At 37.5% G+C, this 22840-nt stretch overlaps 1 protein-coding gene across 1 annotated transcript; it reads right to left on the bottom strand.

The window, feature by feature from the left end:
* Positions 1–1487: 1487 nt before the first annotated feature.
* DR1 (down-regulator of transcription 1) lies at positions 1488–21900 on the bottom strand. Its single transcript, XM_004002204.6, has 3 exons — positions 20950–21900; positions 11523–11686; positions 1488–3485 (listed from the first exon to the last, which is right to left on the bottom strand). The coding sequence occupies exons 1-3, from the start codon at positions 21167–21169 to the stop codon at positions 3339–3341; spliced, it is 531 nt and encodes a 176-aa protein (XP_004002253.1). The 5' UTR covers positions 21170–21900; the 3' UTR covers positions 1488–3338.
* Positions 21901–22840: the final 940 nt, after the last annotated feature.

The following is a 22840-nucleotide window of genomic DNA, read 5'->3' as shown; positions in this document are numbered from 1 at the left end:
ATTATCATAGTACACATTAAAATGGTGCCTTTTTACAAACACTTTGGGAAACTGACAGTACATACGAAATACCAAATATATACACACGCTTTAACCTAACAATTCCACCTTCAGGTATAGATTCAACACAGATGCATGTATATACTCACGAAATGACAGGTATAAAAATGTTCTCCACAGAATTATTCATACTAGTCCAGAACTAGAAACTATGCAAGTGCCCATCAATGACAGAACGGATAAATTCTGCATATAATAAAAATAAACTAATGAAATACTATTCAGCAATAAGAATGAATGAACTACAAATACATGCAACAATATGAATGAACCTCACGTGGGCAGGTTAAGTACCTTCCTCCTAAAATACCTAGGATTGAAGCCCTGAAACCTGTAAATGTTACCTAATATGGCAAAAGTGATCTTGTGGATGTGATTAAATTAATGATCTTGAGATGGGGGATTGTCCTGGATTATCCAGGTGGGCCCTAAGTGTAGGTGCAAAGGAACATTTGACTACAGAAGAAAGATGATGTGATGATAAAAGCAGAAGCTTTGAACAGGGGAAGAAGGCACAAGCCAAGGATTATAGGCAGACACTGGAAACTGAAAAAAGTTAAGGAAATGGATTCTCCACTTACAATTTCCACATTTAGGAACCAATCTTGCCTCTGACCTAATAAAACTGATTTTGGACTTCTGATCTTCAGGACTGCAAGAGAATACATTCGTGTTGTTTTAAATCCCTTAAGTTTGTGGTATTTTGTTACAATGGCATCAGGAAATCAATACACTCAAAAATAAAACAATGAACAAAAAAAAAGTATATTATGTATAACTGCATTTACATAAAATAAAAGACAGGCAAACTGATTTTAGAAGTCAGAATAGTAGTTACTTCTGGGGAGGAAGAAGAAGGTGTGGAGATAGGGGCAAGAGGAGAGCTTCTGGGATGTTCACAATACTGTTTCTTAATCTGAAGGTGGCAAAATGAATACATTTAATTTGTGAAAACCCTTATTTATGTACTCTTCTACATGTATGGTATATGTAATTTTAAAAACTGATGCCTTTTCAACACTTATCAATTTGATAGCCTGCTGAAAAAGACAGACATATTCAAGGAGGTGGGGAAAATACTTACCAAACAATAACTTTATTTCTCAAGAATACTAAAAATTTTGTTTCTCTCTCCAAAAGTGTTAAAAATCTCAACAAAAGACAGAATATAATAGTTAACTGCTAAAAAATCAACTAAAACACTGCTGAATTAGCTCTGTTATGCCTGCATCCTAAGACTGTAAATTACAAAAATACAAGTAAAACCATATTTTCTAAGAAACCAGTAAACAAAGGAGAAAGTCAAGTAGTATATACCAAAAGATCAAAATTGTTTTGGGGGGCCTAAGATTCTTGAAACTAGTAAAAATGGTAATAACAGAAATCTCATGCCATTAATCTGTACAGATCATTAAATATAAAAACAATTTATAAAACACATCAGATTTTATTGCTTGAAGAATACAGCATATGAAAATCACAAGAATGTCAAAATGAAAGTCACTAGGATTTGAACATATAATACATTATCAGATGCAGTAAATATTAATTAACCTGAACTCTGCATCAAAAAAAAGGTATGGAAAATATCTACGTTTTTTCCTAAGAAACAGATACACTTAAAATAGAAAGTATAAGGATGTTACAGTACAAATTAGAAAAGCCAACACTTATTAACTTATTATTTCTTAGACTAGACTACCTTTGGTACTTAAACTTTTAAAAAAACAATCCCTCTATCTTGTTCAAACGCACTCATGGGTACAGTATCAACTTTAACTCAAACGTTCAGCAGGATTAACCTATTTGTGGCATGGAAGAAGTGTATTTAATAAATGTATAACAATATTTCACTTTTTATAAAACTGCAAAATATGATCATTAAGAAATCTAATACTTGAACATTTGACTTATTTAGCTCTTCAATTAAAACTGGAATTCTAGCAGCCACAATCTATCTTTAGACCTGGTGAATACACAAATTTAAATGATTTGGCAACTGACATAGTAATTTAGATTACTTCATACTATTTTAAGTGGCTTTTCCATTTTGTTTTCAAAATATAAACACAATAGGCCAGTTCTTCAAAACACTGGATTCCTATAAAAATCACCATCATACTTTACTTATTAGAACCAAATTAAAGCTTTTCCCTTTTAATAAGCAGGTTAAAATTATTTATGTTTCATATAGGGCTAATCAATTATGACACATTTTCTTAAACAAAACATTTTTTAAAGCTATCACTCAATTATGATGGAGATAATGATGCCATTTCAAAGGAAGTATTGGACATTCTAGGCCATCTAGTCAAGAAACTGTAAAAGTAATGCTAAAAACAAACAACAAGGAAACTATAACTACAAGTTAAATTACAAAAAGAATCCCCTCTTATAACAAGCATGCTCATTAACTGTCATTTCTTTCCCCTAGGAAAGGTATTAATATTCGCGAACCAACCAATGCAACCTAAGCAATTGTTTCACAAGATGGACTAAGCAAGTAATACTATTAATGATTACTGGAGTGAAATACTAAGAATCATGACAGTCCTCAAAACTGGGCAGTCTTTGAAATGTAATAGTGTAGCTGAAGATGAACTATGCTATAATAAAACGAGTTTTTAGCTCTACATAAAATAAAAACAAAATTGAAAAAATAACCTACCAAATTTTACAACTACTATTGAACATACTCCTTTCTAGTTTTTGAATGCCTTGTTTTGAGATCTTTTTTAAACAAGTATATTTATCTGAGCATGTATGTTTATTGCCTGTATGCATATACTCATTTTAAAAGAGAAAATCCAGATACTGCAAAACTGAGCTTTGTTTTTTCACCAACCTGATCTAATGTCTACTATATCACACAGCACCTCCCCCAAATAATTTAAAATTCCCAATTTTTAGTTTAGTTAAAAGGGCAGAGGAAATGCAAATGAAGATTTAGAGCTTCTGTATAAATTTCACTGTATTTTTATAAACTTGAAGTTTTCTGTAACACTGTTTATTGATCAAACAGACTCACTGCTATCTAAAATTTCATAAACACCATTAAAAATTCAAAATTGATATTATACTGAACCTTAAATTTTCAACAGTTCAAAGAGACAGATTTTACATGAATAGCACACAACAGATGAAACTTAACAGCAGATATCCCTAGAATACCAATGGCAAGTCCACCAAGATGCAAAATTACAGATAAGCATTTTTTTCACTGTTTTCTTGTGCAGAGAAAAACATTTTAAAGGAAATAGAAACTCAGCTGGTGAATTTCAGATATCATCATCATCTTCTTCATCCTGAGAAGATCCTGCCTGGTTGGATGCACTTGCTGATGCAGCAGCAAGCTGGGCTTGTTGGGCAGCTTGCTGCATTTGAAGCCATTCCTGTTGGGCCAATTCCGCTTGTTGCTGTCTAGCCTAAACACAAAAAACAGAAAAAAAATTTTTTTTAACCAGTAACATGCACACTTTGTATATTAAGCCAACCATAAACTTAGTCATTATTAAATTGGGTATTTTCCAACCACTGTAGTTTTTGTACATCAGGACAACATGAACTCTGTAAGAAAATATAATGAGAGACTGCTTCTTCTCAATTCTCTTTTATGTCACATAATGGTTCAACTGAAGAACCTAAAAAAGTTCACAGAAAAATCGCAACATTCTCTCCTTGGTTTTCTTTTCCCTGTGTCTGTCTCTCTTTTGTTTCACCTGACTCTTCTGCCCTCTCAACTTATAATTTTGACGTAAATACTTTCAATCTAAAAATTTTATCTGTGGTTTAGAATTTCACTAGTATAGTACCTCTGTTACAGAAAAGTACTGAACATGAAAGCAATACCTATCTTAATATTTCTTTTAAGTTTCTATCTTAGTTCCCTACCCTATGGATACATTTCTTTCTTCTTCTGTCCCTTTCCCCTCTTTATAAATGCACACATATGTATGCGTGCACGCACACACACACACAGAACATACCCTTCCCACATACAAACTAGTGAAACTACTTATCTAGTACTGAATTTAAGTAGGATAGTTAAAATCCATTCATTTTAAATAACTTCTATAAAAACCACCACTGGATCTGAGAAACCAAGGTACATCCACATGCATTACATGGTTCCTTCCCAACTTAATTTCATCTATTAGCAGAAAAACCACAAGAAGAAGGGAAAAATGAATCTGTTCTCGAAAAAAAAAAAAAAATCACATAATTTCCCATTAAGAGTTTACCAAAACAATGTTGTTTCTCCATTTCTGCCTTTTTTCAGAATTAATCTTTTAGGCTGATTCCAATTGCTTGCCAGTATTTAAAAGACACATCGGTTTTCTTGATCTTTCTAGGTCACATTCTCCGCTCTATTTCATAGTCTATAATTCTCTATGCATTCCCATAGCTATCTATTTTGTTCTCTAGTTACCTGAGTATATTATCTTTTTTCTCCTCTAGACTTGAGAATAGAAAACGTTTCCATATTCACTGCTGCCTTCCCAACATACAGGCCCCAAGGATTTCTGAATAAATGAATGTTTTGTGGGAAAACAATAATGCTCAGCATAACCTTAAGATTTTTTTTATCATGTACATTTCTAACTTTTCTTAATAATGTTATGAATTTATTATCCAAACATTCCCTGGGGGTAATTATAATACATAAAAACATCATTTAATTGTTACCAATTAAGTCCAAATTTCTCAGCCTAGAATTTAGACCCTCCAAATTACAGTCTGCTCCACTATATTTTCTCTAATCTTCTTTCAAAGCATTTCCCTAGTGCTAAAAAAAAAAAAAAAAAAAAATCCCACCTAGAACATAAAATGTTTTCCAATTATACTTCATACTCTCCCGTTTTTGCTACCTTTACTCAGGCTGATAGTCAATCTTTTTGAAATCTGATTTTCACCTACTATAATTCCTCTCTTTCTTTAAGTACTTCTGAAATACTGTTTTCCCCAGTAGGTTTGTTCCTGATTCCTTCCAGTATTATTTGGGGTCTAATAAGGAGATTAGACTCCACTCCTTTGACTGTGTGGATCACAATAAACTGTGGAAAATTCTAAAAGATATGGGAATACCAGACCACCTGACCTGCCTCTTGGGAAACCTGTATACAGGTCAGGAAGTAACAGTTAGAACTGGACATGGAACAATAGACTGGTTCCAAATAGGAAAAGGAGTATGTCAAGGCTGTATATTGTCACCCTGCTTATTTAACTTCTATGCAGAGTACATCATGAGAAACACTGGACTGGAAGAAACACAAGCTGGAATCAAGATTGCCAAGAGAAATATCAATAACCTCAGATATGCAGATGACACCACCCTTACAGCAGAAAGTGAAGAGGAGCTAAAAAGCCTCTTGATGAAAGTGAAAGAGGAGAGTAAAAAAGTTGGCTTAAAGCTCAACATTCAGAAAACAAAGATCATGGCATCTGGTCCCATCACTTCATGGGAAATGGATGGGAAAACAGCAGAAACAGTGTCAGATTTTATTTTGGGGGGCTCCAAAATCACTGCAGATGGTGACTGCAGCCATGAAATTAAAAGACGCTTACTCCTTGGAAGAAAAGTTATAACCAACCTAGATAGTATATTCAAAAGCAGAGACATTACTTTGCCGACTAAGGTTTGTCTAGTCAAGGCTATGGTTTTTCCTGTGGTCATGTATGGATGTGAGAGTTGGACTGTGAAGAAGGCTGAGCGCCGAAGAATTGATGCTTTTGAACTGTGGTGTTGGAGGAGACTCTTGAGGGTCCCTTGGACTGCAAGGAGATCCAACCAGTCCATTCTGAAGGAGATCTACCCTGGGATTTCTTTGGAAGGAATGATGCTAAAGCTGAAACTCCAGTACTTTGGCCACCTCATGCGAAGAACTGACTCATTGGAAAAGACTCTGACTGGGGGGATTGGGGGCAGGAGGAGAAGGGGACGACCCAGGATGAGATGGTTGGATGGCATCACGGACTCGATGGATGTGAGTCTGAGTAAACTCCGGGAGATGGTGATGGACAGGGAGGCCTGGCGTGCTGCGATTCACGGGGTCGCAAAGAGTTGGATACAACTGAGCGACTGAACTGAAGGAGACAGACTAAGTCACACTAGTTAAGGAAACAGAAAGAATATAAATATAAAAGATCATTAACCAAGTATAAAGGTGATAACTAGGTAATTGAAGAGGCAAGAAACAAACACTAAGATTTGTGTGTGGCAACTACAGGAAGCAACCATCAACCTTAAAATTGAAACAAGGGAAGAGGCTGAAATTTTTAAAACTTAGAAGGTTTGAGGAGCCAACCACAGAACTGAAACTCAGACTTCTGAAGGAGTGTATTTGGCTGGTACTACCATCTCTTAAATTTAGAAGAGGGCCCCAAGGTTTGAGACCCACATACCTGAGGAAGGGGATGCATGTTCGGGTTGGTTCTGTAAGTATTAGAGAAACTGCAAACCAGATTCAGTTGCTGCTACAGGAAAAAACTGATGCAGCCAGGGTGAAGCATTGCTGCATTGCTCAAAGGAACCTGAAGCCAGCTGGAAGTAAAAGAAAGGAACAAGTGCCTTCTTCCACCCAGCCATGTAATCTCCCTTCAGAGGCCCCCACTAGCAGCAGAGTCTAGGGAAGTCAGCTAGAACAGCAGAAACACGGTTTACAGACTACTGGGTCCATTCTCAAAGCTAGCACAGGAAGGGGGTTTCATGCTGAAACAATTGCTTAGTAACTGGCACACTTCTACATTAAAATCTGTACTTGGGGATCTCTTTATACCTTCCTCATGAGTAGTCAACCTCATATAACAGATGTTAAGGTATCTATATTATACCTCCCCTCTGGGAAAAAAATGTTTTCTGTGTTTGTTTAGGAAATTAAAGACCAGGTATTCTAGTAACTACTTCTACCTATTTTAATAAAGAAATATGGAAAATATTTCCATAATACACAGGCATATTTACTATTATGGCAGGAATACCCAGAGTTCAAAACAGACTAAGAACACTTCACAGAAAATACTTGAAAATTGTAGGGCAAACCAAATATATCAATTTAATCAACTTAAGAATATCTACTCTGTGGTCTAATCAACTATATATAGGTATAATTTTGTGGCACAAAAAAAATTCAAATAATCTCAAGTCTCTACACAGGTTTTATTGCAAAGCTGCTTTATCTCAGTTTGTTCATTATATTCTAGTTTGTTCAATGATCTGCAAAGACATGTACTGGTTATACTTAAAATTTAACTGACTTTTTTACGTACCATTGCCCCATATCAGCACCCATACTTTCACAAAGCACTCTGATACCTTTAAAATCAATACTGATTGATAAATATTATTTGTATTCATGTCTATAAATTAACATTTTCAGTGGTATTTATTCTAATTTATTTCCTTCCATTTTGCTTCTTACCCAATCCATCCAAAGTGTTTTCCTTCTAAAATGGAAAAGTGAAGGAGAAGTAAATAGGGATTACTTGCTAACGCACTTCTTCTGGAAATTTTCATTACGTTTTAAGACTCCCACTCCCACATACTAATATGATTCATTTACAATTTACAGTTAACTTTAACCTCAACATATTATTGGTACCTCCTTTTCAAATATTTGCTGCTAGCACTGAAAGACAGCTTCAAAAGAGGCTGCTTTTTGTTAGTATGTAAAATAAAGTCTAAATGATTATGTGAAATAAAAGTTACGAAAAAGATGGTATAATAATTTATCAGTTCCATTCATATTTTAGACTAAAGTATTAATACTATGTGCTCTAGGAAAAGTACTAAGCAGCTACAATAATTTTAGTTCTCTTCTGATTTTTCTCACAAGAGCAAAGAAATACTAGGGTATTTTTTATCCATAGGTCAGGGCAAGACAGAAAGGAGATAAGGGAGAAAAAAAAAAAAAAACAGACAACAAGGGCAGAAAAGTGAAGACAGAATTTGCAGCCAGTAGATTATTTCCTTCATTCAATTTTTTGTCATAGAAATGATGAAGTACATTCATTCCACTTAAAAGTTCCAAAATAAAATTTAAGTAAACAAAATGGTGGCTAGAGTATTAGCACAGTATTGTAGAAAGAGCACAGGTTTTGAAGTCAGAAGATATTTACCCATTTCATTTGTCTAAGTCAATCCTTCCCAGTAAACTAAGCATAATGACATAACCCCGTCTTTTTTTACACTATTATAAGATTAGCAACTAGCACTGTATCTGGTAAATAGTGAAGACTTTAATAATAAATATCTGTAGAACAAATGATCTCATGAAAGTCTCTCCATCTCTGAGTCTGTTTCTTAAAGTGTAAATGGGTACAGTAAAATTTGTTTTGTTCATTGAAAACTCTGCAAAGTATATAAAATGTTTAGCAGAGCATCTTTCCCTTTATCAAATATTTACGCTGGCACCCTGTAGGTGATCTCCCATAGTAGAGACTCAATAAATAATAGCCACTAGCTTTTTAAAAAAACTTTCAATCCTCCATTGGTACCTCCTATTCATATGGATTACAACACTGTTTGCATGTGGTCTTACCTGCCTCAAAGGCTTTTCTACTTAAGTACCTGTTTTCTATGTTGTGAGGATTAAATGATACTGGTAAATCACTTGGCACATGATTAACACATGGTTAGAACTCAATAAACATTGGTAAGCTTTATCTTCCTTATCAGTTTAAATGGTATCTGGTATCTAGTGCTTGATAACTTAAAATTTAAATACTTAAACCAAACTGGTTGTTAATGACTATAAAGAGATCAGTTATGGAACTAATCTGGAAAAGACCTAAAATGGTATTTCCTAGTTCTAATAGTAGTTATAGTAACTTGTATCAATTCTCACCTCTTCTATTCAAACCAAATCTGTCTTCCATTTTCAAGTTGAGAAGCCAGAACTTTGTAGGGAAAAAACAGCCTCACTTCTCCCCACCTCCTTTTTTTTTCCATAATGGTGAATAGATTCTTGAACCTCCTCAAAGTTCAGAATCATAATTTATAAGATCAAGGTTAAAGTAAATGATTTCAAGTCTGTTCCACCCCTAGAATTCTGTGCTTCCCTGACTCATCAATTTAACTCAGTCATTTATTCAACAAATATTTACTGAATACTCCCCCTGTGCTAGTTACCAAGTCAGATGGGTGCTGCTGCTGCTGCTGCTGCTGCTGCTGCTGCTAAGTCACTTCAGTCATGTCCGACTCTGTGCGACCCCATAGACAGCAGCCCACCAGGCTCCCCCGTCCCTGGAATTCTCCAGGCAAGAACACTGCAGTGGGTTGCCATTTCCTTCTCCAATGCATGAAAGTGAAAAGTGGAAGTGAAGTTGCTCAGTCGTGTCCAACCCTCAGCGACCCCATGGACTGCAGCCTTCCAGGCTCCTCCGTCCATGGGATTTTCTAAAGATACAATTAATAATAGGTCCAGCCGTCAGCGAGCTTACAAACTGAGGGCAGGGACAGACAATTATAAAGGACCACAAAGCACTATTCCTATGATGAAATAAGTATCTCTACGGAACTGAAACACTGTATTTTACATCCTCTTTACCAGAGAATCACCTCTGACCCAATGATTTAGGTCTAACTTTCAAGATCTTCCCACTGGAAAGTGAGTTCAATGCTTTATTATACTTATAGACAGTACTTATAGACAGTCTGCTTGAGCAATCTGAGCATTTCAGTAGTACCCAGAAATGGAATGGACTATTTTTTAAGCTGTTCTTGTAAATCTTCAAGTTTGTAATTCCTTGCTCCTGCCTTTGTAGGGTAAACAGGAAGAAGGTACAGAGAAGAGCAAGTGAAAATATGATTAAGATATCTCAGTCCCTGGTGATAAATTTAGCCTTGGTCAGTGATCTGCATTCTTAACAACCAGGTTATTAAGCTCTCAGTCTTACATGGAGTGAATATTCAGTCATTCAAGGATCACTGTAGGGTTTCCCTCGTGGCTCAGTGGTAATTCGCCTGCCAACGCAGGAGACGCGGGTTCGATTCTTGACCCAGAAAGATCCCACATGCCGTAGAACAGTTAAGCCTGTGTATCACAACTACTGAGCCTGTGCTGTAGAGCCCAGGAGCTGCAACTACTGAAGCCTGTGCGCCCTGGAGCTCGAGCTCCATGACAAGAAAATCCACCGCAAGGAGAAGCTCCTGCACTGCAACTAGAGAGTAACCCCTGCTGACTGCAACTACAGAAAAGTTCACATACCAATGAAGACCCAGCACAGCCAAACATAAATAAATAAATACTTTTTTTTTTTAAAGAAAAGAACCGTTGTACACTGTAACTACCTGCTCCCTAACTTCAAGGAACCTGGCAGAGGAGGAGGGAAGGCCAATTTTTCCCTCTCAATTTCTTCTTCTTGCTCTTGCCTGTGGGTATTCTGGACCAGGCCCAGTGCATCCCATGCCTGAGTGGAAAGGACTGATGGAAAGCTTTTTCTTTGCATCAGCATGGGGTATATGTGCATATTGGTTGTTGGGTTATTCACTCCACATGGAAACTGTGTTGCATGCTGCATGGGCTTCTTCATCTCCTAATCCTCATCCCTAGGTATTTTTACCAGATAATGAAGGCTGCCAGCCTTTGTTGCCTCTGCTGTAATACGAAGGCACAGTGAGTCATGGAGACAAAGGGTAAGAGATACTATAGTGGTCATCTTTGGAAAATATGATCTTCCACAGAGGGATGATCCAAAATATATTACAGAGCTTGTTTCTACTGTCACCAAGGGACCTGGAAGGGAATGAAGAAGGCACCCAGGATTCTGACAATGGGCTAAGGCAGGCCAAGAAGATGGCAGAGCAGTAACACTGGAGAAATTCTGAGAGGCTAGTCACAAACTCCACTCAATTCCAGCTCCCGGTGGTCTCCTTTCTTTAAAAACAGAGGGAAATAACAAATAGTTCTTGTTGCTAATCCTCCACAGACTGGACATTAGAACAAGCGAAAAAGGAGAAAAGTTTTCTGCCTTTCTCTGCTCCACTGGCCCTTCAAAGTTTTTAAGATCAGAGTGTTTTAAAGGTGCAGTAAAGACCTAAGTTAACTAAAAAGTAAACGTTAGTCAGATTTTTTTTATATGCTGTTCGTCTAAAAATTTGATAAAATATTTTCTCACCAGTCCATCAGTTTAAATCTTACGAATGTTAAGGTATACTTTTCATGCTTTTAAATGGTCATTCTGCCTGAAAAAAACATCAAAGTAAAGTCTCAGTAGTCATTCGGAGTTGTTCTCCTCAGAAAACAGGCTGCTGCAAATATTTACTTTTATGTAAAGTAAATAGCCGGCCAAATAGAGTCAAACTGGCCAGATCTAACATCAGACTCTATGATCAAACAATCAGCCACAAAAACAAAATTTTGGACATGCATATTGACTTGGGAAATTATTTTAGAAAACAGTATGATTTTGGTGTACAAAAAAGGGTCAGATTCACATGAAATAAGTTAATATGTGTTACTTACTTTTGCAAATAATTCCTGTTGCTGTCTCAATAATTCTTCTTCGGGAATGCCGAGATTTTCCAAACGAGAACTGGCCTTTCTTCTTTTTAATGCTACTGTCTTGCATTCTTGTAAGACTTCTTTTACTTCACTGATATAAGAGCCAAAGCCTAAACTTTCTAGTGCTGGGAAAATGAAAATATGAAAATATCAGAAAGTGATAAAACACCACTTTTTCTTCACCAGTGGAATATTTTGTGAAGCTTGCCAATGGGGTGGTGGGGGTGGCAGAGGGAGGTATTTGGAGGGGAAGACTACTGTCTTCTAATAATTTTACCTATTTTACGGTGCACAATAATCATCCATATGGCTAAGACAAAATATTTTATCAGCTTTCTTAATATTAGATTGCAAATTAGTTAAAACTTAAGGAACATATCAAGGCACAGGCCTTCACTTTTCCTTTTCTTTTTAGTTTTTTAAAAACTAAAGCATTTCCTGTGAGGAAAGAAAAAAAAGGCCCAATGTAAGAACATGTGGTTTTACCAAGAAAACATTTTTTCCTATACCAATCATAGTAAATAAATTAAGTCAGTGATTTTCTCAAAGAATACAAAAAAGGAAATATTTGGAATATATTTGTTAATAAAACGGCTTAGAAAAAGTAGGCTGGTAATATAAGCTTTATCTAACTTACAGTAGGATAGGAGGAATTAAGTTCTTTTGTCTAATATACCAACAGGAAACTATTTTTAGCAAAGACACGCAACCTGCCAAGTTTAAGAAATACTGCTGGAAATAACTTATGAAATTTGGAATTTATTCAGTCAAAGACCCTGAAAATCAAACTTACAAGAAATACTGCAAAAATATTTAAAGTGATGTGGCAGAAAAACTGAGATAAAGAAAGACGATAAGGATAAAAGAAACATCAACAAAATATTCTATTTTTTCACATTTAGAAAAATTTTATAAGAAAATAATGCCTCTGTAATCTAGAAAGACAAAGCATAAAATTTCCTTTTGGTTCACAGTATTTAAAATTATATAGTTTTCTATATGTTGACTAATGCCCCAAAGTCATATTTTGCCTTCTGAACCAACAATGAAATACAGGTGGTAAAAAACATAGTAAATAAACTTATTTTTACAGATTTTCAACTGTTATGATGAACCAGACTCCCTCACTAAAGATGTCCTAAGTTCTCACTGAATCTGCTTTTCAGGGAGAAACCAAATATACCTTTAAAATGTACATTCCCATGTAAGCTGAAGTTTTTAAAGGCATCCTGAGTGATTTACAGTTTTAAATTATTTCGTTATGTTAAGCTGTTTTCATCAACCATCTTTAGAAATAACCTGATGTCAACAAGAAGTAGACTGCTACTACTTGAATTTTAACTTAAGAGATCCCATCTTTTGACCCTCCCCAAATTTCAATAAGACATTATTCTGAGTTCTATTTACCAAATTACCAAATTAACTACCACCTAATTCCTGGCCTCAAGGAGCTTGGGAGTACAGTAGGAAATTAAGTGAAAACTAGGCAGCCTAAATTTTTTACTTGAATTGACAGACATTATTTTTTAAGTGTTAATGCTAGAAGCCAAAGCTTTTCATTCATATTTTCTCTTTTTAAAGGCACAAGCATAGTAGTATATTTTCAATAATACTGGCCGGAAATAATATCAAAAGAAACTAGTAAATGACTTATGGTGTTCCACTACAATCTAAAGAAAAGTTTTATTTCCTTAGCCCTACAAGATCCTCCAGGATCTAGCCCCAGCTACCTTTCCAGCTTTATTTCTGCCATTAAATCCCTGAATACTTTGCTAAACCTGACCACTCAGTGTTTCCCAATAGGCACTGGTTTCCCATATTCATGCTGACAGTAATTCATTCACAACCCAGATCAAACTGTCTTCAAATTAAGCTTGCCTGATCCTCCTAGATAGAAATCAGTTCAGTTCAGTGGCTCAGTAGTGTCCGACTCTTTGCGACCCCATGGACTGTAGCACGCCAGGCTTCCTTGTCCATCACCAACTCCCGGAGCTTGCTCAAACTCATGTCCATTGAGCCGGTAATGCCATCCAACCATCTCATCCTCTGTCGTCCCCTTCTCCTCCTGCCTTCAATCTTTCCCAGCATCAGGGTCTTCTCAAATGAGTCAGTTCTTCACATCAGGTGGCTAAAGTATTGGAGTTTCAGCTTCAGCGTCAGTCCTTCCAATGAATATCCAGCGTTGATTTCCTTCAGAATGGACTGGTTGGATCTCCCTGCAGTCCAGGGGACTCTGAAGAGTCTTCTCCAACACCACACTTCAAAAGCATCAATTCCTTGGGACTCAGCTTTCTTTACAGTCCAACTCTCACATCCACACATGACAAATGGAAAAACCATAGCTTTGACTAGATGGATGTTTGTTAGCAAAGTTAATGTCTCTGCTTTTTAATAGGCTGTCTAGGTGGGTCATAACTTTTCTTCCAAGGAGCAAGCGTCTTTTAATTTCATGGCTTCAGTCACCATCTGCAGTGATTTTGGAGCCCAAGAAAATAAAGTCTCTCACTGCTTCCATTGTTTCCCCATCTATTTGACATGAAGAGATAGGACCAGATGCCATGATCTTAGTTTTTTGAATGTTGAGTTTTAAGCCAACTTTTTCACTCTCCTCTTTTACTTTTATTAAGAGGCTCTTTAGTTCTTCACTTTCTGCCATAAGGGTGGAGTCAGCTGTGTATCTGAGGTTATTGATATTTCTTCCAGCAATCTTGATTCCAGCTTGTGCTTCATCCAGCCCAGCATTTCGCATGAGGTACTCTGCATATAAGTTAAATAAGCAGGGTGACAGCATACAGCCTTGACATACTCCTTTCCTGATTTGGAACCAGTCCGCTGCTCCATGTCTGGTTCTAACTGTTGCTTTTTGACCTGCATACAGACTTCTCAGGAGGCAGGTAAGGTAGTCTGGTAATTCCATCTCTTTAAGAATTGTCCACAGTTTGTTGTGATCCACACAGTCAAAGGCTTTAATGCACCAGAAATAGAAGTTTTTCTGGAATTCTCTTGCTTTTAGACAGAAGTAATCTCCCCTATTTGAAACTTAGTTCTCACTGTATTTGTATAACCTTGGATATGTCGCTTAATCTATGCTTCAATTTTCCATCTCTAAAATGAGAACAAAGTGTCTATTTTATAATATCTTCCTACAATCAGAAGCACTATAATGGTTAAGCATGCAGCCCCTAAGGCTGCCAGGAATTGACTCCCAGCTCTTAGATTAGCTGTGTGACTTATGTTCCTTCACCTCTGTTCTTAGAAAACAAGAATAACAGTACCTACATTTCATCAGATCATGTTGTTACTAAAAATAAATGAATTAATATAAACAAAGAGCTAAGAACAGAGTTTGGCCCACAGAGGAGCAAAATAAAGCATTCATTATTATATTATTGTACTTTATTACTTTAAGGGTTGGAGGAATCAACAAGTAATTAACTGAAGGCATTTAACACAATGTCCAACACAGAGGAGTTCCTTACCTAACTTGGACTTTGTATTATTCATCTTCAGTTTTTAAATTTATTTTTTCTCTTACATTTTAAAGCGTACGCTAGTAAGTGTACAGGACCCAAATAAATGTACAGCTATGCACTGTTGCTGTTGTTTAGTCACTCAGTTGTGTCCAACTCCTTGTGAACCCATGCACTATAGCCGACCAGGCTCCTCTGTCCATGGGATCCTCCAGACAAGATATAATGGAGTGGGTTGCCATTTCCTACTCCAGGGGATCTTCCCAACCCAGGGATCGAGCCTCCATCTTTTGCATTGGCAGGAAGGTTCTTTACCACTGAGTCACCAGGGAAGCCACACAGCTACTACCACCCCATTAAATTCTAGCTAAACAGGTATATTAAATTCACAAAATTAACGAATCAATGCAATAGAGAGACAACTCTTCAAAATGTCATGAGTTCAAAATTAGATATTAAAAACTCCAATCCAATCTACTTTAAACCATGGAGGGCCTGGGTTAAAAAAAAAAGAATCGCTATTAAAATCATTAAGGTTGACCCTGTATGCGAGACAGCAAAAGAGACACAGATTTATAGAACAGGCTTTTGGACTCTGTGGGAGAGGGCGAGGGTGGGATGATTTGGGAGAATGGCATTGAAACATGTACAATATCATATGTGAAATGAATCGCCAGTCCAGGTTCGATGCAAGACACAGGATGCTTGGGGCTGGTGCACTGGGATGACCCAGAGGGATGGTATGGGGAGGTAGGTGGGACGGGGGTTCAGGATGGGGAACACGTGTATACCTGTGGCAGATTCATGTTGATGTATGGCAAAACCAATATAATATTGTAAAGTAATTAGCCTCCAATCAAAATAAATAAATTTATATTAAAAAAATCATTAAGGTTGAGAACACTGCTTTCAAAAGAAAACTGCAAGTAAATCCAAGATTAACATTAAATTTTATTGAAAAAGCTGTGCTCTCAACACTGAGCACACTGTACTCTCAAAAAAATGGTTCAACAACAGCAGCCATAAATTTAATCTCAAAACTGTACTGGCTATTCCTAATTTTAAACACATTTTGGCTAACAAATATGATTAACTGGATACAGCATTTCCTAAACAGAGATATTTCAATCTGTTATCATGCAGTAGTAATACCCCCATTTTACATAAAGGAGAATCTTAAAGGAGAAAGGAAACGTCTCCTAAGCAGGACCACCTTAGCTGTGCAGGTTGTTCAGTGCACAACAGCAACGTATCTGGGAGAGCCAATCATACTGTAAACATCACAGATTTAAATTCTTATTATGGCACTTTTTCTGGCAGATGGTAATAAAGGTTTTCAAGGAAGGAGTTTTTTTTTTCTAATTTGTACAAAGGGATTTTATGGACTGCTGATGGCCCTGGCTCTAAGGATCTCAGAGTAAAAGCTAAAACAATAAAGATAAAATGAATAACAGTACATCTATTTTAAAATTTGTGGATAAAACACATATCACTTGTTTCTTAGAGGTCTGCTGACATCTACCTTAAAACTGAATCCAGAAAAGCACACAGCATATCAGGGGGGAAAAAACCCTTAGCAATATTTTTTCACTTTGAAAGACACACAGTTATATTACATAAAAAGAAAGGTAAAAATGTACACCCAACAACAATTTTAACACAGGCATATCTTATATTTTACAGTAATGATGTACTCCCCAAAAGTTTTAACATGAATTTGTGTGAATTATTTTATCCTTCAAATGCAGTGTATGCTTTTCATTTAAAAAAACTAAAATACAAAACTAATTTCTCTACTTTCTTTTGTTTGTGCGTTAAGGGAGGGAGGTGCTGTAGTTCACTTAAAATACATTAAGAGAAGGTAGGCCAAAGCGATTTCTTGGCTTAATGGCCTAACAAACACCCTTAAGATTCATGTCATCTATGGCAGCGGTCCCCAAACTTTCTGGCATTAGGGACCAGTTTTGTGGAAGACAATTTTTCCATGGTGGTAATGCAAGCAATGGTGAGTGGCAGATGAAGCTTCCTGCTCATCCACTGCTCACCCTCCTGCTGTGTGGCCCAGTTCTAACCAGGGGTTGGGGATCCCTTCTCTATGGTATCACCATTCCTAGGAATCCGGGACAACAATGAGAGATGGATGGCAGAGCAAGAATCAAATATCATTCATCTTTATATCCTTAGCAGTATCTAGCACAGTGCCAACTCAAAAGTTAACTGCTGGGTGGCAGAAGAAAAACAAAAACAAAAAACATATTGATTTTAAAGAAGATAGTAAAGTCCTAACTTGAAAAGTACCTGTGTGTGATAAATTGTTCAATGCAAATTACACGTGTCCCTTCAGGAAAAAAGTATCAGTATGGATGCTTATCTAGGCAATACAATACTATTCTCATTATTATTACTATTATTACAATACAACTTCTTTGCAATCACTCAGATCCCCTGATTGCAAAACTACTTCAAATCCACTTTCCAAAACAGACTGTGGTTGAAGCTTTAGAATAAGGATACTTAAAGTATGGTCTGTGGATCTGTATCATAACTGTATCATCATGTAATTGTCTGCAATGAGTTAAGTACGGAAACTCAAACTAAGCATTTTAAGAGCTTTCACAGCAAAACTGGAGCTATGTGAAGTGATGGCTGTGTTAACTAATTTTATTGTGATAATTAATTTATAACATATACACACACCAAATCATTAGGTTGTAAATTTTAAGCGTACACAATGTTATATGTCAATTATAGTTCAAAAAGCTGGGGAAAAAAAGAAACTTCATAGCAATTTGAAAGCAATTTTATTTCTATCGAATGCAGTATCAAAATTTTTCATTTTGTTTTTCTAGTGATTCATTTTTATTGTATTTTACCAAGTACCAGCATGAAAGGGATTGGAGCAATACAACTGCTGAAGTGAATCCTCAGAGACTTTTTCAAACTTTCACTAACTTGCAGTTACTAATTCTCATGAAAGTAAGAAAGAAAAAGTAGCAACAGATTTAAAATGCAGAAGTAAAAGTAATATCATTTAAAATATTCCTATTTACATTTTCTCTTTACAAATGGCATCACGACATAAAGTTAAACATAACAGACCTTCAACTTTACATTTTAATCAGTATCATATAAAGTTTTAAAATTATAATTGTAGCATATATTTCACATAAGTTTCTCAATTCTGACTGATTCTCAGTAATTGCTAATTATACCTGAAACCATTAAGTATTATTTATACATAAATGGGGAAACCTTAGTTAACAGATTTGCCTAAGGCCAAACCCTTCACAGTATACTTTGCAGTTCTTAACACTCAATGTCAGTTCTTTCCATAATGCAACAGAACATGTTAGAACTCATTTAAGAATGTGTTCACAGAAACCCAGAAACAAAATAAAAACATCTTTTAAGTGTAGAACTCCCTCTATTTGTGTGTATGTTATCTTCCATGCCAAGTCCATGTTCTTAAACTCAAGCAAAATATCTGTATTAAATTTTTTAAAAATTTTAACTAGGTTATACAATTTCAGATTTACTGGCAATAAAATTTGTTCAACTTTAGCTTGCATTTTACAAAACTGCCTCAAAATTTGCTCTGAGAAGGCAAAGCAAAGTGGCAAGTGAAATGTCCTGAAGCAAAGTCTAGTTCATTAAACTTATTACTAAAAAAATCCAAACTTAAATATGTGAGAATCAAATCACTTTAAAATGTACATTATTCCACTTGGATGTATCTTACATTCCTAAATAATCAAATTGACAAAACAGCATTAAAAAATGTCATAATCAGCTTTCCAGAATCAGTCTATAAAATTACACTTTAAACACCTAAAAAAATACACACCTTAAGAATTTCTTTTAAAGAATTTTAATCACTCAAGATAAAAATTTCTTTAAATGATTAAGCAATATGAGATTATAAATATATAAAGTCTATCCCTCTAACGGGAGAATTTGGGGTTAAAATGTACATCCTTATCTAACACTTAAGAACAGCAATATTACAAGAAAACAAAAGTAACTTTATAAAGCTCTAACAGGTCAATACATTATTTTTTTTAATTAATAAATCATCCTCAGTACATAAGGAAAATGCTTTCACTGGAACTTTCTGACTCATACATTAAACTGAATTTAGCATATTCCGAAGTTGAGCTATTTAACTAGCATACTGCTAGCTACAGCTGTACTTTTCTTCCATCACGTCAATCAGAAATCTAAATATATCCTAGAAAAGAATAAACTCTACCCAAGAAGACAGACTGTAAGGCATTATTAGATTTTTGGAAAGATCCCCACTTCCGTGGTGTAAACAAATGTTTAAGCAGATCCTTTTGAAATCTTTTGCAATTTTCATTAGAAAGGCAATGTTGATAAAAGATCTGTTTTCTCTTTTATGAATTATAAAAGGAAATTACAGCTATTTGTGTTGGACAATCTTGTGAAAGATTTGTGACAACTGCACATATAATGTAAAAATAAAAACACAAGAGGAAAAATAGACAACTTGGCTTTCATTTTACTTGCCAGAGTACTCTAAACAAGTAAAAGACTAGCTTTAAAGTCAAATATACCTTTTCCTTGGGGTTTCTTTTTCTCCTTATGTACTGAAATGGAAATGTCAAAGTATGTTTTATGTATCAATAAGAATCAAAAATGAAATTACAGAAGTCATTTCAAAAATGAAATGACAAAATACTTCTGTCAATAATTCCTGTAAAATACTGTATATGGTGAATATGAGAAGATGTGTCCTCTACTTCAGTATAACAGGAAAGTCACCTTTTAAAAAGTTAAATTATAACAATAAAATGGTAGATAACTGCCTGCCTACCAAAATTAAATTAAAATTAATCTTTTTTTCTGACTTCAAAAGCGATCCAGAAATTGTTAGAATTTTAATTGGGTTATTATAAAAGGCAAGTTATCACTTCAAAATTGACCACAACCTTCCCCTAAGATTATATGTACCAGTCACAGAAAGTGCTTCCCAAAACATTATGACTAGTAAATGTCTCCCCATTCCTGAAACAAACCATCAGAATATGGTCCCCCAAAGCCCTATTAACTGAACTAAATCCTTTCCAAGATACAAGAGGAGAAACTGTTAAACTTTCAGAAGTGTTCAATAAACGCTTAAGCGTATACATCTAAAAGGGGACGACAGAAGGAAACAAAAGGGAAATGTTCCACGAAAAAAAAAAATCTCACAGTCTTTAAACCCAAGCTTTAAAAACCTACCTCTAAGGCACAATGCAAGCTATGGAAGGAAGAAAGGAAGGAAGGATAAAGAACACTGACTGCTTCTTTCCTACAGAATAGAACTGGAGTGCTTTGGCAACTTGTTGATGAACGGTAGGGACCATGAAACCATTTTTAAAGCAGAAAATATACTCCAGTCAACACTAATAAACTTTACAATTGTGAACATTTACGTTAAGAATATTTTTACTCGTGTTCTGTAAATTGATCTTGTCTCCTACACTGGTGAAAAAGGTCGGGTGGGAAAGGGGTGCCCTCTCCACTCAAGCTTGAACTTCCTGTCTGAATTCTAATTCTCCAAGAACTTCTGGCTTCCTCTCTCAGTTGTCATGATCCAGGTTTCAATTTAGGCAGGCAAAGTTCTTGTTGCTTAGGTTTACCTGGCTGTAGGCTGAGACCGCTACTACTACTTTCTTCGGGGGGATGTTAGCCGACTTAATCGCCTGCAACTCTCACCTGCATTTGGTATTTGGAAAGGACCACGAGAATACTACACAGAGGTCTGAAGGCACCGGCTGCCTCCTTGCCCGCAATGGCTTTTCAGTTACCAATACTAACCAGGAGACAGAACTGAAGGCTTTGACATGAACGCGTCACGCGACCAGCAGGATGTCCCCGGCCCCTCTTTGAAACAAAATCCCACAAATACCACTTACCTTGTATGACGTGCTCTGGCGAGATGGTTTTCTTTTCCGATTTGTTGCAAATCTCATTGGCTTCAGAAGATATAAGGTGAATGAATTCAGTGCAGCAGTTCACCACCAGCTCCCGGGCATCGTTGGCCACCCGGACATTGGGGAGAGTCTCTTTGATCATCTTATTGATAGCAGCTCTGGGTATAGTGAGATCATCATCGTTGCCAGATGAGGAAGCCATCGCACCTTCTCTCTCGCGCCCCGACTTTTAAAAACTCCTTTAACTCTGGTCCACGACGATTTTTCAAAAGGCCGCCCTCGGAGAGCGATCCAGGAGTCCCTCTGAGATGAGCGTGCAGAAAATTAAGGGGCCAGGGGTGGCTGGAGAGAGAGGGGAACACCCGTGTGTGTGAAAGATTTAAGGCGAGATTGGGAGCAAAGTTGGAGGATAGGGGGGTGTTGAGGATTTTGGGGACAGCACTGCCCAGGTCGGAGAGGGGAAGGCAAGGTGGTCCGGAATCTGAGCACTAGAAAACCCCCTTCGTGTCTCCTCAGAGGGGCGTGCGCTGTCGTCTAACCGTTCCCCAACGGCGCGGAGCAGAGGCAAGGTCCGGGGGCACTGGTCTGGCCGCGGAACAGGGCGGACACTCAGCGGGCAAGGCTCTACAGAACCGGAGCCCCCGCTGCTGCCGCCGCCGCCGCCGCCGCCAGCAGCCGATGCCGCCGCCTCTGCCAAACCATCCTTCAGACACCCGCGCCGCCGCCTCACAACATGTCGGCCGCAGCCGCTGCCGGAACCGAGGCGGTCTCCTGGGAACGAATACGGACAGAACCAGGCACAAGGAGACCGGCAGCGGCGTCTGCTGTGACCGTTTAGCCCGAACGCAGATCGTGGAAGCCGAAGCCGCCGCAACGGTGGTCCCTCCAGAAGCCAGCGAAGCTTTACAGGAAGCCTCTCCCGATACCCTTTGCGCTACCGGAAGCCTCGCCCCCACACGTTACCCCCCCAACCCCACTTCCAGACCAACTTCCGGGTGTGGCAGCCGCCCTTCCCCCACCCTTGTCGGCGGGAACCGCCCGTCTTCTCCGCCAGCAGCTTCCGCCTGCCGCAGTCCCGGCACGCGCTCTGGGGTCCCGCCCCTTCCCAGGGATAGTGACCGGGCGAGCGCGCGCCTCGCGGTACCGAAGACACCCGAGCACGCGCCAGGGCTTCGGCACCAGAGGCGGGTTGTGATGGGTGGGTGTACTGGCTAGGGTGGATCGCTGCTACTACCTTCTCTCAGCCAGCTGAGGCCTGCTTAGCCACGTTTGGAGACAAAGGAGCGGAGCGCTGGATTTCGTTCAAAGAACTTGCTTTGCTAACGTTCAGTTCAGTTCAGTTCATTTGCGAGGAGCCCGAATTGAGATTGAAAGGAAGAAGGACGAAGTCCAGGCTCGGGAATGGGATGTGGGGAAAGGAAAACTCCGTTTTCCTGGGTCTGCATCGTCCTGAGGAAAAAGTTGTTGATGATATCTAATAGACTTTATTCGGACCAAAGATCTCTATGGTCCTCCACCCCTTTTTCTGGGTTTATGGGAATGAAACAGAGAAGTGACAGCCACTACTAATTAACAGCTAAGCTGGAAACTAAAAATAAGATCCAGAGTAGTGGAGAGGCGTAGTGTACAATGAGCCAAATTACAAGATTCCCACTTAGACGTTTTCCGTGATGTATTGGTTCTGATAAGGTAGGGGAAAGTGGGTTAAAGTATGTTAAGAAACTGATTTTCTCTTCTTTCCCGGGAAGCAAACGTGTGGCAAGTTCTTTACAAAAATTGCATTTTTTAAAAAGTAATTTGCCATAACGTCTTTTTGAAGAAGAGGCTGTTATAAATAGAGTGTTGCAATTTCTCAAAAGTAAAAGAGATAAAA

The sequence above is a fragment of the Ovis aries genome, chromosome 1 (assembly GCF_016772045.2).
Source record: "Ovis aries strain OAR_USU_Benz2616 breed Rambouillet chromosome 1, ARS-UI_Ramb_v3.0, whole genome shotgun sequence".
In the NCBI taxonomy this organism is placed as follows: domain Eukaryota; kingdom Metazoa; phylum Chordata; class Mammalia; order Artiodactyla; family Bovidae; genus Ovis; species Ovis aries.
This window is presented reverse-complemented; position numbering and strand designations above follow the sequence as displayed.